This window comes from Apis dorsata, unplaced genomic scaffold, assembly GCF_000469605.1.
Source record: "Apis dorsata unplaced genomic scaffold, Apis dorsata 1.3 scaffold_185, whole genome shotgun sequence".
Taxonomy (NCBI): Eukaryota; Metazoa; Arthropoda; class Insecta; order Hymenoptera; family Apidae; genus Apis; species Apis dorsata.
The window spans coordinates 263,904-280,950 of NW_006263470.1; the positions used below are offsets into that span (position 1 = coordinate 263,904).

General features: G+C 32.5%; 2 protein-coding genes across 2 annotated transcripts in view; both read left to right on the forward strand.

Moving 5' to 3' along the window:
• Positions 1 to 2,222: 2,222 nt before the first annotated feature.
• LOC102679243 (keratin-associated protein 19-2-like) lies at positions 2,223 to 3,283 on the forward strand. Its single transcript, XM_006614457.2, has 3 exons — positions 2,223 to 2,391; positions 2,654 to 2,801; positions 3,088 to 3,283. The coding sequence occupies exons 1-3, from the start codon at positions 2,374 to 2,376 to the stop codon at positions 3,129 to 3,131; spliced, it is 210 nt and encodes a 69-aa protein (XP_006614520.1). The 5' UTR covers positions 2,223 to 2,373; the 3' UTR covers positions 3,132 to 3,283.
• A 7,710-nt stretch (positions 3,284 to 10,993) lies between these two features.
• The window catches only part of LOC102680517 (basic proline-rich protein), a 15,417-nt gene continuing 9,363 nt past the window's right edge, over positions 10,994 to 17,047 (forward strand). Inside the window, exon 1 of the mRNA XM_031509838.1 lies at positions 10,994 to 11,190. Coding sequence (XP_031365698.1) covers positions 11,188 to 11,190 — 3 coding nt within the window. The 5' untranslated portion in view covers positions 10,994 to 11,187. The remainder of the gene's footprint in view (positions 11,191 to 17,047) is intronic.

The window sequence follows — 17,047 nt, forward strand, 5'->3', positions numbered from 1 at the left end:
TTCACTCGACTTCGATATTATAAAAAGAAAGTTATATTATAAAATATACCATTCGTAAATGTTTCGAATCAATTTGGAAATGTAATGAAGTTAGAATTAAAAGTGTTATTATTATTATTTTCTTTTTTCGAACTATTGATGAAAAGTTGAGTTCACTTCGTGCCATCACTAATTACAATTTATATGCAAAATTATCATACAATTATACGATAGTATAAATTACAAACTGCGAACAAATATTAAAATGCATAGGAATACTAAGTGTTACAAAGTATATTTAATTGCATATGATAAAAAAGAAAAAAAAATGAGAAGATAATTAGAATCGTGCAATTCTTATCAAGAAGATAAAATAATTATTCATCGTGTGATTCAATTGCGTCATTATTTTATTAAAGATGGTTCTGCGTATTTTATTCGAATCATCGATGAATAATTTATACCCTACATCATAATTTACTTATTCGAAATTGAAATTCTAATTTAGTCCATACGAATTATGATATAAATAATTACATTTATCGTAATTAATTTATATTACATACTCCATAATTAAAAAAATTCTCAATACTTGTTCATTTCAATGTACAACAAATGATATTAAAAGAAAAGAATATCGTGCATTGTGATCGTACGATATCTGATTTTTAATATCTAATTTTTTAATTCCCTTACCTGGTCTCAGTTTTAAAAATAAGATATTACACGTACGCTTTATTAATCAAGATATATATATATATTTTTTAAATTAATTGGTGTTGCATATTGATTGACTATATTATAAAAATTTAAATTCTGGCTATTTAACATATAACATATCGTCTCAGAAAAAGATTGGGAAACGAAGCTTTTTTTTCATGATCAAAATGATTCATCGACAAAAAAGAAAGGGAAAAAACTTGAAAAATGGATATCCGTGCGAATATTTTCGTCTCAACGACGATCTCGTTGGGTAACATAACACTCGACGAGCAGTTTACAAGCATCGCACATTAACTGCAATTAATGACAAACGCATCCTTTCCATGATCCCAATGATGTTGCAATCATCTTTTCTTCTTTTTCTTTTTTCTTTTTTTTCCTTTTTCTTTTTTCACGATTTCGTCCCGCAACCTGTACCGTGTAATTTCACCATTTTGTAACGACCCCCTCCTTTCCATGCTCCTGTTACGCAACCACACGACTTTTCTTCCTTCTGTCCCGATCACGATTGCATCTCCTTTCATTGAATCGTGCATTCGTGCACGCATTGTCCTCGCTCCGACGATAATTAAATTGTTCGACTTAATAACATTCGTTGAAAATTCTCTTCGATCCTGTTTTCTTTTCTTTTTTTTCGTGACGAGTGGAGAACTTTTGTTTCATGTGAACGATATCATCGTTGAATTTTTATATTTTGAAAATGTATTATATATGCGATATATTTTCTGTATTATGTGAACAAATATTTTATACTGTATTAATTAATTAAATTGGAGAAAATAATTTTTCCACAGAAATTCTAACGTGGAATGATATTTGATGCAAATTGAAAATGTAAATGTCATTCTGAATAGTAAAGTAAAATCGTATGCTTTTGATAATAGTTGTGTCCAGTATTAATCATCGATCCATTGAAACGATTCTGTCCATCTTACTTTCTTTTCAAAGTCACTCCAAGAAGTACATATGTCGATCTACTTAATAATGTAATGATATATCGATCACGAAATAGTAGACCGTGAAATTCTGCAATTGAGAAAGGAAAAGAGGATTCTTACCGTTCGAAGTTGAAATTAAAATGGTAATTTCAAGTATGATCCAAGTACGTTCACTATTCATCACTCCTCGAATCCGTGAAATTTCTCCAAACGAGGAAGAAATTCTCCAAACGAGGAATGTGTTTGAAATGGTAACAGATGCTAATTAAAATTGTCACGGAAACCGGAATCGGACGATGCAAATGGAAATGACGATACATTGTTTTTCTTTTCCAGGTATAATGGAATTGGGGAAAAGGTTTCTCAGACGAAAAATCGTGGATTCTCGTGGATTACGAATTTGGATGTCAAGGCGGTCGCCGGTTCACAGCACGTGAACACAAACGATGACCAATCCGAAATGGATGTTGCATCGGTGTTCCTTTCATAATGACGTATTGCATTCGCATAATCCCAGAGTAACAATGCCAGTCTTTGCTATTAGTGTTAACGGAGGAAAGCCAATACGAAGGCTGGGAAAAATTAGTGTGGGGGCTGTGGCGGAACACGCCGCCTTTGTTATAAAAGAAACGGAGACCAACGTTGGACAGACAGTGGTACTCTGTTGACAGATAGGGGAAAAATTAGTGCAATTCATAGGAGGAGTTAACTGGCTAGTGTCAGCTGACGGATAATGGCTTGCTTGAAACTTGTAAGTAATGATTAAAAAAAAAAAAAAAGAAAGTAAGAAAGAAGAAAATGTTTTGAGTTTCATCCCTCATTAATTTATTGCTCTTATGCTTCCAATGTTTCACTTTTATTTAAATATTTCATTTTCCGATTTCGATGATCGATCTTTTCCACATCATTGGAAAAAAAGATAGAGAAAATGGAATTTTTTCAAGATACGTGTGAAGCGATTTGTTATTTATTTATGCGTATTTTGAGGATTGGGTATATGTTCTTTTTTTTAGTACACGATCCTGTTGCTGGCTGTCATCATTGGCATCGTTTCTGCTAAACCAGGATACCTCGGTGGATACGGTGGATACGGATATTATCCTTACATTTACAGATATCCGTTCTATGGATACGGACACGGTTACGGGCATTATGGATACGGTAAGGGAATACAATGCATGAGATAATATAGAAAAGTGCTTTCAACGTCAATGAATTTTTTGCAAAACTTTTTCACTTGTTCTCTTTCTTCTATCAGACGTAATAAATTATGTGAAATTTTATATTATTATTAAATGCGCTGAAAAATTTTATAAATTTTTAATCTATTATAAATTCTAAAATGGACAAAAATATTCATCGACGTTGCACACGAGAAATAGAAGATATGGATCATTAGACAAAACATTCATCGATGTTATTTATCTTAATTTACTTTTCTATTTAGGCTTCCCTGGGTATGGTTATGGTCATGGATTCTATCATTATTAATCGAAAAGGCGATCGTTTGGATACTGCGATATACCCAAAGAAGATATATTTACATCTCTATCCTAATTTTTAGATTTATCGACTCTGCTCTATCGAAATCTTTCTTAAGAGAAGAACTGTAAAAAGATATCCATATACTTTCACGATATTCTCGAAATTTTTTTCATTCCATATACTCGAATGATAATTATTCTCGTCGTATTATTATATAATATCAAATCGATGATGTTTTTTTTTTTATCCAAGAAAACTTGAATTATATTTGATTCAATTTTTATATCTTCGTTGAACAGATGCAAATCAATAAAATTTAGATTTTAATGGAAGTATCGTGTTTAAGATATCTTCTCATTATAAACCTATTCTGTTATATATTTTTTGGGAATAGCAATGATGAAATTTCTTTTTAAAAGCTCGCTTTCTAAAAGAATCTTTAAATATTTTCTTCTTCTCGATTTTTGTTTTTTTTATACTTTCTCTGAAAATTTTATTCATTTAAAATAATATATATAAAAAAAAATCAAGTAATAAAAAACTTCAAGAAACAATCAATAATTTCTCGCATCTCGAAATGTACCAATGAACGTTTATTAAATATTAAAAAATTCTTTACAAGTTCATATAAAAATATATTCAACGATATTGAAATTAAACGAATGCATAACGTAACATTGCGTGACTGGGAATATTAAATTCAAGACAATATTTCCATGCAGTTTCATAATATTGAATCATGAATCCATGATAAATTACGAAAATGCATTAATGAATGTGACATACGAGAAGAAAACAAAAATGTTGTCCCTTTTTTTTTTTATTGATTCTAAATCAGAAATCAAATTAATGTAATTACCAATCATATTTTAAAACCATTATAAATAAAATATACAGATTTTTTTATTGAATATCTTTGTTTCAAAAATTAGAAGTTAATGAGATATTCATATGCGTAAATTCCATTTTCGATTAATTCGTTTCAGAGATATCGAATGAGCAATTTTAATCTCTCTATTTCTCGAAAGAGAGATTTTTAATTTTAATGAAGGGGGATTATCAAATTTTAATATTTTTTTTGTTATCCAAGTATAATTTTTGTTTCGATTAATTTACATAAAATATCGAAACCGTTTAAAAGAATGATAATTAATTTTATATATAAACACACTCAATGCTAAAATCAATTAATATCTGATGTACCATTTTATATGAGAATGAATTATTATGATATGAAAATATTTTTAGTCGCTTCATCTATATAATATCGCTTTCTAACACTAAGTGAATGGATTTTTTAAAAATATATCTCGATCGAAGAGTCCTCCAAGAAATTTATTTTTGATTCAAGAAATGTCTAAGGATAAAAATCAAACAATATCCGATAAATAAATTAAAAACTGAATAAAGACCATTAAATTTAATAAAATAATATTTATATATTCCATTTCAAGATTTTAATAATTAATTTTAACATTTTATTACATACGTACCATAGATTAGATATTAAAGTTATTATATATAAAAATCTAATGTGTATTGGAAATGTCAAGATATACACTGCGTAAAAAACTGTGAAAAAGTACTAATACCTTTTGAAAAAATTAGTTTCAAAGATGATCCATCTAAAAATAATCGAGTTAGATTAGAATTTTATATAAATTAAAATTATCTGAAATTTTAGAGCTCTTCGTGTCTAACCTTTAGTAATTGTCGATCTCAACTGAATACGAGATACGATTATCTCGTATTATAAACAGAAACAGTAGAATGTAACAACAAACTTGTCTCGAAGCAAATGAGACGTACGAAACGAACGATAATATTATTGTAATAAATTAAACTTGACTTAATAGAAATAATATATAATATAATAATATTTACGAATAAATCAGAGTTTCGAAAGTAAAATCTGCTCGTTAATGTTTCGATGAATAGCGTGAACGATAAATGATCGTGTTTTGAAAAAACTGAAATGGAAAAAATTACGAAAAATAATAGAAAATTATTAAATGCCCGTATATAATTTAATAAAGTATGTAATATAATAAAGTTTATTAAATTATTATGTTAAATGTAACATAATAACATAATAAAGCATATAAATATTCTTATTAATGAATCCAATATGAATCGTGATTATAAAAAAATTCAGATTGATTCCTGTTAGAATTTTATACAGATTTTTCAAATAGACGTCCAAATTTATTAATTTTTAATTTTGTAATTTCATAAATGATATTTTACATTTATATTTTACCAAAATTTGACAATTGTCGATACTTTTACATTTGTTTTCAAGGTTAGACTTGTTAGATCTGTTCGTGGCTTAGAAATCTTCAACGTCTTCAATTGCACAACGAAACGAATCATAGTTATATCTCATCTCTAAAGTTATCGAAATATCATCGTCCCCGTTCAATCGTTAAAATGAGAGAAAAATTTTTTATTCCTCTTTTCAAAAAAATCACCATACCATCGATAATACACCACAACGATGTTATTAAATCCTTTACGCTTCATTAAACTCGATTCAATCTTATCGAGAAACATATCTTTAAACGATATGTTGCATTCAATAAGTAAAATTTTCGCAAACAGATTTAATCTTAATATTGAAAGATATTGAAATAATAGAGATTGATGAAATTTTTGTTTCTGAATACGTGTATTCCCGTTTAATTAGGCAACATTGCGATTAAGAGAGAATGCATCTGCGGTGATCCGTATGTGCAGATGTAGAGGTCATCCATGACTTTTCAGGTCGTCCATACTTTTACTTTGCCGCGAGTAAACCGCAATAGGTTTTAGGTGTGACTTTAACAACCTGCAAAATTTCTTCAGTGACAATTTACTTCCTTATAAAGCAGATATTTGTCTTTTCATATTTATGTCTTTATATTACTTCGTTTAAAATGAATTAATTATATTTTTGATCTCTCTTAATATCAACATTCCATTCTATATATCCGGGTATTCTTAGGATGAGAAAGAAAGAAAAAAGAATTAGTCGATCGTTGTTAGCAAAAACTAGAGAAATTTATATTCTCTATCTTCGTAAAATTTTAATGAGATTGTCGAGGTCATCGTTTGGAATGGATGAAACTTTAAAATAACGAGCAAGATTCAAGCTGAGAGGCTCGAAAAAATTTTTTAATGTATCTTAAATGCCAATATGTCAAATTGTAAATTTTTATTCATTTAAATTGAAGGATTCGGATCGTACGGATGAAGGAAAAAGCAAAAATCTAATAGGGAATGATGAATTTACGATTATTTAATTCGAAAAAAAGGAAGAGGAATTAAAAGTGAAAAAAACATTGCATAATCTTTTTACTATCATATATATCTTATGAAATCGTTTGTGATCACTTACGACACTTCAGGTTTGCCTTGATACGTTGAGAATTCAATGACATGATAAAAATTGAAATTTGAAGATTGTCGTTTAAATTTAGATATTAAAATTTTATTTTACATTGAAATAATGATTATTTCGAAATAACAAAATGTTTTTCCTGTATCTAAATATTCAATGATAAATCTCCTCTGATTCATTTCATAAATATTTACTTATATTTTTACAGTGAATCAAAATTTTTAAAAAAAAAACCTAAATTCTTTAAATAAAAATTTCGCACTTCTCGTATTCATATTCTTATTCTCATATTCTTTTTTTCTCTTCTTTTTTGAGCCATTTTTTCTTCATTAAAAATTCGAAGATATGGAGGTTAATTCCATGCTAATGTTATATATTACTCACACTTTCGCGTCTTGCGTAAAAAAATAAAATTCTCAAAAGAATTATCTCCTCTTCGTGTATATCTTTATCATAATTTTCTTTATTCATAACTAAGATTATAGACATGCCATAAATCACTTGACATAACACCAAAGAAAAAGACTATAATTATAAATTATATACAATGCCACACAATGCTTGAGAAATAAAAATTTTGTTTCAACAAAAGATTGGACTGTAATTTTCAATTGTAAAAAAATAACGATTAATTCAATGTTCTGTATTGGATTATAATTTTATCCAGATATTGCAGCTGACGATGATGTTACCCATAAGAAAATGATCGAAGATCGAAAACAGCTGTGATTACGATCTTTCCTTATGGTAGACTTAGCCTCTTCATTCAGTTGAAAAGCAATACTATATAATACTAAGAGAAAGGTTAGCCGTATGGAAAAAAAGAAGCTTCATTCATACATGGAAATCATGACGCTTTGTCAACGCTTTACTATCCGAAAGGATAATTATTATATTTAATTATAATTTCTTTCTAATCTTTGTTGCTTCCGTGTATGAAGAGAGAATATTTGCCGATTGTATAGAGATTTTTTTTCCTACAAAGCGTATAATAATATGAGAATTTTCTTTGCGATTAATATTTTTTTATAAAAAATAAAGAAAATAAAAGTGATAAATAATGAATCCAAATGAATGAAAATAAATATTTTTAATACAATTTCGAATAAATTATTTTAAATTATATATTAGATATACACTGTTTAAAAGAAGAATCATAGTGGAATAATTTTCAAATATTGAGAACACGAGAAAATTAAAATTAATTTAAAATTTAAAATTTCGATTTGTTCTACTCAAAAACGTCTTAATCCTCCCGCGATCTAATATTTCACTGTCATAATCGTGGGAATTCAGTTGCCATTTGTGCAACAAGTTAGCGCAATAATGAAGAAATATGGATGATAATAGTGGAAACATTTACCAGTGATTACTGTTCTTGTTAGTAATTTAATGTAAAGTTCAGTTTAATATTCCAGACCGAACGGAGAAACGAAGTCACGAAGCCTAAATCGTAGAGGAATGTTCGAAGAAAATTTCAATAAGGAATAAAAATCTGAGAAGATCTTCAATCTTCTATCATCCTTATTATTCATTCCAATTGGACGAAACTGGATTTTAATTGAAATTATTTCACGATTATTAAGATAAAAAAATTTTCAATACAGAATCTTGGATATTTGTTAACATTTTCTTTTTTTTTTATATCGAATATTATTCCTTATGTAATTTGATGATGAAAAAATATTACGAAATATTCTTGCACCATTTTTTCCACCCTTTCTGAGTTTTTACGTCAAATAGAATTGAAATCTCGCAATTGCGTACGAGAAATTAATTAAATTATTTTAATTAAAGCTTTTTGATGGTTCGGTAGATATGCAGATAGACATAGGCTTGTATTTTCAGATTTTCCCAAGGATCGGAGAAAATCTTTCATGCGCAACATTTTATGATCGACGAGGAACGAAATGTCGAACGAGCTGCTTGCTTGCTTAACAGAAACCGAACGAATGGATTTTAAGTGGCAATAATCAATTTTATTAATAACTTAAACATATTCTTGATCGTACAATATAAACGAATTATCTTCAAATTATTTTTAAATTCGTCTAAAGCTATTTTTATTTAAATCTCTTCGACTCATGACTTCGAGAAAAAAAGAAAAGAAAAGAATCAATATCAAAAAGATTATTATTTATGCAAGATTGAAAAAATCGTAAATTAATCTTACGAAATTAATATTCTAATGGAATTTGATCAAAATATAAAAAAATTTCAAGAAGACACACTAATTGCCACGATGTTAATCTTACGTGAAATTAATATTCTAATTAAAATAATATTCTAATTTGATCAAGATATATATAAAATTTCGAGAAAACACATCGATGTTGACCACAATTGATTCTTTCTAACATGAGGCTAACAGACTCTACCATAAATAAAATTGTATTGTATATTCACCCTCCGATTAGAATAAATTAGAGCCAAATCAGATGTACTTAAATCCAATTAATCCGAGATGCCTGTTCCACTATTCGAACGTCTTTGTTACGGTAACACGGAATGGCGACATCGGTAAACGATGCAGGTGTAAATAGCACGTGAGCACACAAGAGACGGTGGACTCACATAAATGTTCGCGGTGATTATGGCCGATCGTCGAGCATCATTGTGTCCGAGGTTCTTAACCTGTATGGAAATCTGCATGGATCTCGATGATAGTGATACAAGTGAAATGTTGCGTAAAGCAACGATTTCCCTATAAACCATCTATTTTAGAAATTGTTTTCGCGGAATTATGATCGATAAAAGCACGCACACGCGCACGAATGGTAGAAATTATTGGAACAAATGTAGCAGTGGATATTCAAAGAATTGATGTCATCGAAATCTTCCAAAGTGATCTAATTCAAAATATTACAATATCGAGAAATAAATGGATAAGCTGAGATGGGTTCGAGATTTTTCGATGATCGTTTGTGATGGATTCCAAAATTATACATCTTCATTAATACAAATAGTGACAATGATTATGATGATTTATTTCAATGATCTATAATATCTTCTGCGATATAGCTAATGATCCTATTATCCATTTTCCTAGCCAGGATTAGGATCAATTATTCCTATAATATTGGCTATAATTCCTGAAAAGAAAGAAGAAAGAACGTTGTGCGGATAATTTATTACCGTATAATTATGGCGGCATTTATGCTCGCACCCTCTACGCGAGAACAAGAGATCCTTCTTCAATATCTTCCACCGGATAATTACGTTAAATTATTCAGATAATACGCGGTATACCGGGTTTTATGGCTATGAAAATCGGTATATAAATAATTAGGCAAGAAAAGAATTTTAGAGGAATAAATGACAAGAGCGCGGGGTGAAGCGTCTTCGGCATATCGATGCGCTGTCCGCTCGCAACTTAATTACGTGTTACGCAGTTTCACTAGGTGTATTATGTGATTACGGAATATTACGTGTCTACTTTCTACGAGCGTTTTAATGAGCTTCTTTTTTTCTTCTTCTTCTTCTTCTACTTCTTCTTCTTCTTCTTCTTCTTCTTCTTTTTTTTTTATTTTTTTATTTTTGCGAATTTTAAAACCGATCGCGGAGAACGACTTCAAGCGTGGCTATGAATAAGATTCTTATTAAATGTCAGTGATCGATGAATTCATAATGAATGTTTTGAGTTGAAAACAGTGAGTCGAAAGGAGCAACATGTTGTAAGTGACATGTTGACCGTCCAATTAACTAGTTAATTCGATAATTCAATCGAGCAGAATATTACGGAATAATGAAACATAAATCGGACAAGAATATTATAGATCCAACTTGCTCGAAATATCATGACCAAGCATACTCCTAATAGAAGCGTTCGTCCCGAACCGCCATAAATTTCACCTTAAATGAGTCGATACCATTAATTCCAAATACCATCGATGTACCCAACCAACCTACGAGTCCGCGAGAATTCCTCTTTGATCACCAATCACCTCATCCTATAATCGAAACGAAGCAAAGTTACACAATTCTCTCGTGACAATTCTTCTCTGATCCATCTCCCTTTAATCGCTGCCCGCAAAGGGCGCGACGATTTTCCATTTTTATCCCATCCTTCGATTCGATCCTCCAAGGCTTTGAAATCATACCTCGTCGTACAACCATTGTTCCGTGGAACGAGGATTCAGGACGAACGTCCTTCGATAGGCGAGAACACGTCCACGAGGATCTTCGAACGCGACTTCGGACCTTTTCAGACAATGTTGTACATCGTCTCGTCCTTCTCGCTAGCCAACCACTCTCACTTTCTCCTTCCCTGTCTCTCTTTCTCTCCCTTCCACCCTTCAACCATCTCTCTCGCCCCCATACGCTAGCCATACCGATCTTTCCTTCTCCTTTGCACCTCGCCGTTCCACCTCGTCTCACGAACAAGACGAAGAGTTACAGCATCCTCCCGGTGGACGTCGGCTCGCAATAATCGCATGGACCGAACGTTTTACCCCCACCAGCCAATCGGGTGAATCCTATAAATGCTCTCCACGTTCCTCGAGACGAAGAAGTCACCTCTCCCGGGACCACGAAGCGCACCCGCGGAGACGATGTGCCCGTGTTGAGTGTGTGACGCCCTTGTTTACTCGGTGACCAAGTTTTTTTTTTTTTTTTTTTTTTTTTTTTTTTCTTTCGGTTAAGATAACAAGGGGCCGAAAAAAAATTAGATCGCGATCACGGAAGATGGTAAGTAAAGTGCCAGCAACAAGGGACAAGTGAAAGAAAGAAAGAAAGAAAAGAGAAAAAAAAACGTGTGGGCGTTGAAAGGGAAGGTTGATTGGTCGGAGGGTGAAAGAGATCCGAAACTGTCGCAAGGTGGATCCGGACGGTAGATGATAGTGCGGGAAATATCGATTTTATATCAGGGTATATCGAGTGAAAAAGAAAAATTAATATATAAAGATACAAGTAGAATGGAAACTATTATAGTGGTGAAAGTGTTTCTGACGGGGTTTATACGATTGTTGTGTAATGTTTCTTAAAAGGGTGCAAGAAAATTGCATTGTGTGCCGAAATTGTGTGCTCTTCTGGGATCGGAGGAATCCGATCTTCTTTCTAGGATTCGCATATTCGAGAATCTACGCGTTGATACTCAACTGTTTGTTAAACGAATTGTCGTTTCTTCGTTCCACAGAGAGCTCGTTTCTCGAGAATTAAAGAATTTCTCTGTTCGCGTCCAAGCGAATTTTTTGGAGAGTCCCGAATCGCCTCGATCGCGCGTTCTTTTTTCTTCGACCTGTAAAAGGGACGATGTTAGCCATATCTCGAAGACGTGTATCTCGATTGTGAAATTTTTGAAAGCTGCCACTCTCGTCTGTTCGGCAAAACATCGATTTTACACCGGCGAGCTTGGTATTTGCACGCACGACCGCGTGCACAGGCTTGCAAGAGAGAATTAATAGCGAGATGGAAGCGTCAGCCAGCTGTTGCCGCGCGAAATACCAAAGGTTATCATTGTTTATTCGAAATCCGCCTCCTTGTGCAGCCTCCGTTTCCCAACCGTCCATCCCAATCGTTGCCATCGCCGTCGATAAGACGATAAGGGAAAATTCGTGGAAAATGGGGCTGCGTTGGTTAGACTCCTTTGTGCAAAGTGAGGCAAAAGGGATTTGAGGTCTCAGTAAGTTTGAGAGAAAAATAGGCGAGAATTTCTGTAAAATTTTATATTTGAGATCAGAGACGTTATTTTCTCTATATTATATTGCATAAATTTTATAAAGCTTTCTTTACAACACGCTTGAAAAAAGTTCGAGCATTCCTGCAAAATGTTAAATTCTAATCGAATTAAAAATTACTTTCCTATAATCGCATGATATTATAATGATGCAACGTACTCAAAGAAAATATGGAAAAATTCGTTGTATATGTAAATATTTTATCCAACCTGTTCGAAGAAGATTCTCTTTCATCGAGCTACGATTACTTAAATTGATTTTAATAGTGATGATCGTGTAATGGTACCTCTTGCGCACGGCATGTTTGGATAAAGATGATACCCTCGTGATCATGTAACGAATAGAAATTTTTGTTTACGAAAGGTCAACATCGTAATTCTGTCGTAAAAAAAAAGAAAAAAAAAAAATATGCCATCGAAATATTCGATTCGTGTATCATTGGAAACTTCGAATCGATGATGCAACATGAAGTTTCTTTTTTGATTCGAATTACATCACATGATTTGACAAATAAAAGAACGTTGTTGAGAAAGATGAGAAATTAATTTTTTTTAAATATAAAAAAGTTTTCAAAATATCAATTTCTCTTAAATATATTCGTGTTTATTTCATATTTGGGAAAAGAATACGCATTACTTTTACCTAAGAAGAAAAGGAAATTATTAAGCTTCTAAATATCAAATAATCATAGTTGACTTACCAATTATATATTATTCACGATGAAACAGGTTTAATCACTCGATTGAAATTGGCTCGTCCATTGAACGATTGCTATCCGCACAACTTTTCCGCTCAATGATGTCACAACGTGATACATCCACTTGAGAATCTCTTCTTCCTCTTCTTTAATCAGGATGAAAGATCAATAATTAGTCCATCGCGATTACGGAACCTACGGATTTTTCCAATTAACGCGATCCTCGCGCGAAAACAAGATTTCACCCGCCATTTTTCTTCCCTTCCGAACGAGATCATGGAAACTCCGGCAACCAACTCATCAAATACACAACCATCGAATCGTTCGTTCATCGAATCATTTCCATCCGTGTGAAAAATTTCAGAATATAGCTCGATCGCAGTTTCGCAATCATCCACAGATCACAATCGTCGATTTCACAATTTTTCCAACCGCTTCTGAAAAATATCTACGCCGAACCATACGCTCTTCTCCATAACTTCTCGAAGTGGCTTACGACCGACAATAAAAATATATTAGCTTGCGAAAATCCTTTCAACCGTTGAACTGCAACGCGAGACCGATCGTAACCACTCGCGTAACATTACTCGCGAAACATTAATAGGCTAATAAACTAAGAAAGTGCATGACGTACACTTTAGATGCGATTGTGATCTTCAGATTAGCGCGATAAGAATTCCGATTAACATTCATTTACCGACGTGATCTATTTCGAAATAGGCTACTCAAATTATTTAATAACCGTTTTAAGATAGGCGTAAAAACGAATTAAAATTCATCGATTTTATCGAATCAAATGACGAGTCAAAATGATTCGTTGCGTTCGTCGATTTCACTCTCTCTCTCTCTTTCTCTCTCTCTTTTTTTTTCTTCTTTTCAGCCATCGAGATTTTACCCGTGGATCTAATCATAGCAATGCGTCGAAGCTGACATTTATTATAAGCGATGACGAACAATGGTTGGTAATAAGTAATCAGGTGATCTTTTATAGAACTGACATTTCCTCCCAGGGAATAGTTTTTCTGCCCTCATTGTCCGTTTCAACTGTTTGTTCGTTCCTTATCTAATGGGTATTGCATAGTGAATCTACTGGTTGCATTTTCCGTTCCCACGCCTAGAGACGTTTCCACCTGCGCTCCCGGTTTCCGCGGGTTCTTGCCTGAATTTCCTCTGGATATCGCAAGTTTAATGCAATTCCATGCTTATGATCTATGGCAACGAATCCCTTACGTCTCGGAACTGCACCGTTCGCAATTTTGCAACATTGCAGCATTGTGCCATTTTTCTTCTTTTCGAGTAGAATCGCTCCAGAGACGAGAAAATTCGTACTCTTACATTCTCTGAAAAATTAGAAGGGCGGATATATATCTGAGAATATAATTCTTCTCTGGAAAGGAATTTTTTCCACTGTGAATATATCGTGAATAATTACAACCCTCAAAGATTTTCCAAATAATTTTATTAATTGGAGAAAATTGTTTCTCCAAAATTTTTTTCTTGAAATTTGAATGCTAGAAATTCTCTAAAAAGATTCGATACTTAATGTAGCAATGATAAAGATAATTTTTACCCGGATAATCGATAATTAAAATAGACAGGAAATAAATTCTTTATAAGACTCGATCAATATTCTTCCATTATTGATTGATTTCTTCACGCTCCAACGATAATCTAATGTTTAAGATTTAATGCCTCCGTGGATAATTAATGTCTTGTCCATGTTCTCTATGTGATACAACCTTGAAAGATGCTTGTGTTTGGAAACTTGAATTCCTTTCCTCGAGCATCATCCGAGAGATTTAGTTAAAAAGGGTGGGTGTTGGATTTTGCTCGATTATGAAGTCATTGGTATCAGGAATTGCTAAGGTGTGTGGCCATTAACTGAAAAAGAGTAGAATCGTACGATTATTACTATTATTACATTCTACATTCGCATTGTAAATTGAGCTTAACTGATGAGGGAAGAAAAAAGATGGGAAAATAAAATGTCACTAAAGAGTCTCGAGATAAATTTTCTGAATCTTTCTTTATTTAATTATAACTCGAATTTTTACTTACTTTTGAAAAGAATTTTATCGGAATCATTATTGGAAACGACTAATTAATATACAAAGATGTATTAAAAATAGAAATTCGATTCGAGATTGCCAGATCGGCGATCGCTGTCGTGTTAAAAAATTAATGTTAGATCATCGTCGATAAAGTTACCATTACATACCCTTCGAGAATTACAACGTCGAAATGTCGTGTGACAACTTCGATGATTTTGCAATGTGAATACGAAACGATCAACATAACGCATAAATCGAGGTATGCTATTCCTTTTCCAATTAATTTACCATCGATTCGATGATATTAAATTCTTCCACCATTAACGATAGATAATAAAATTTCTTAATAACAATGCAAACACGATATAAAATTCTCGACAGAGATCGATCGAAAATATCAATTAGACAAATGCTCGGCCGTGTCTAAAAAGAAATTTTTACGTAACACTTTCGTTTCGATGACACAACACGGACGAATTCCTCACGAATAATTATTTTCACATCGATAGATCGAGCATTTCGATTGCTCAACCACTGATCTGGCTGGACCAATAAATTTCACGAGATGATCCATTGCTCTTTCGTGCAAGAAAACGTGATAAATAATCGGTCGCCTCTTCTTTTCGTATACTTTTTCCCTTCTTCTTTTTTTCCTCGCCTCGTTTCTCCACGATCCCTCGCCTCTTATTTACGGTCCAAGACGTCGCAGGCCGAGTTATAAGTTCGTTTACGTAATGGCTATAATACGCTCTTTCCACGTGACCTTCAACCTTTTCCCGAAAAGGATTCAGCTGGTAGCTCGTGTGGTTCGGTAACTCGTGATCTGCCAGGATTGGATTCGTGGCGGTTATAAACGTATTCCGATTCCTCTTGTTGCGTCACTGAACTTTACCCAGGACAAGGATATCGCCCGTGATGAACACTCTCGTTAAACGCTCGCCATGTCCAATAATTCTTCGAATTTCTTCACATGAATAATATCTGTAATAATCTGTTCCAATTAATCGTGATTAAATCGTTGATTACAGTATCGATAATAATTTACTCCAAATTATATACTAGATTCATAATTCTGAATTTGGAATTCTTGAAATCTTCTTCGAAGATACGAAAAGAAATGATAGCCAAAAATGTTTCCCAAACTTTTCAAATTTCTTTTCACAATCACGGTGCAAAAAAAAAAAGAAAAGGGACAAACTTCGACAAAATCTATCTACAAGAAGAAATGATGCAGGCGAAACATCGCGGAGAGAAAATTACGTTTCATAAACGTTTCTAAAGAAAGATAGATAGAATTCGATCTTCTACGAGAAAAAGGATGCATTGTCCCACGATGCGCGAAGAAAATATTTTTATCCATAAATATTTTTCTCGGCTGGATCGTATGACAAAACCGCCTGTCAGCTGAATGTCATTTGAATCCTCGTATAAACGCTATCGCGGCGAGATATGTGCTAAGTCTCCACGCGATTTCTTGCTTGCATCTGGATGGAGCAGAGCCGATTTTTCTTACAATAAAAGTACATGAATCTTGTCGACAATGGTCCACTGATTTTTCTAAATTTTCCGTTTTGATAACCGAGTTTACACTACGTGGGTGAGGAAGGTGTTGGCGAATTCGTAGCAAAGATACAAGGAACTTTCTCCAGTAATCTTCTCGCGCATCGTGTGACACTGGTCTGCGGTGTGTTCAATTCATCGGCGCCAGCCGTGAGAAATTCGTTGCACGAATACCTGAGAAAAACCACCATTATCTATTTATTATTCTCTTATTACTTTTGAGAAAAGTGAAAAATATATAAATGATCGAAGATATTTATTAGATTGTAAATTAAAGTTTGATATTATTTTAGATGTGATTGGTAATTTATTTGTAAAAATATATAGAGAAGAATAGAAATTTAATGACTCATTCATGAATGGAAAAAGGAAGGCAATAAATTAAAAAAGAAAAAAAAAAAAGAATTGGTATCTTATTCATAAAAGTAAAAAAGGAAACTGATAAATTCAGGATCTTTGAAATATTTTGCGTGAAATTTCATCGCTTCTTTTTAGTGTCTTTTTTTTTTTTTTTTAAGACTATTCTTCAGTCCTTCTGGGAATTTCTTTATCTGAAAGTC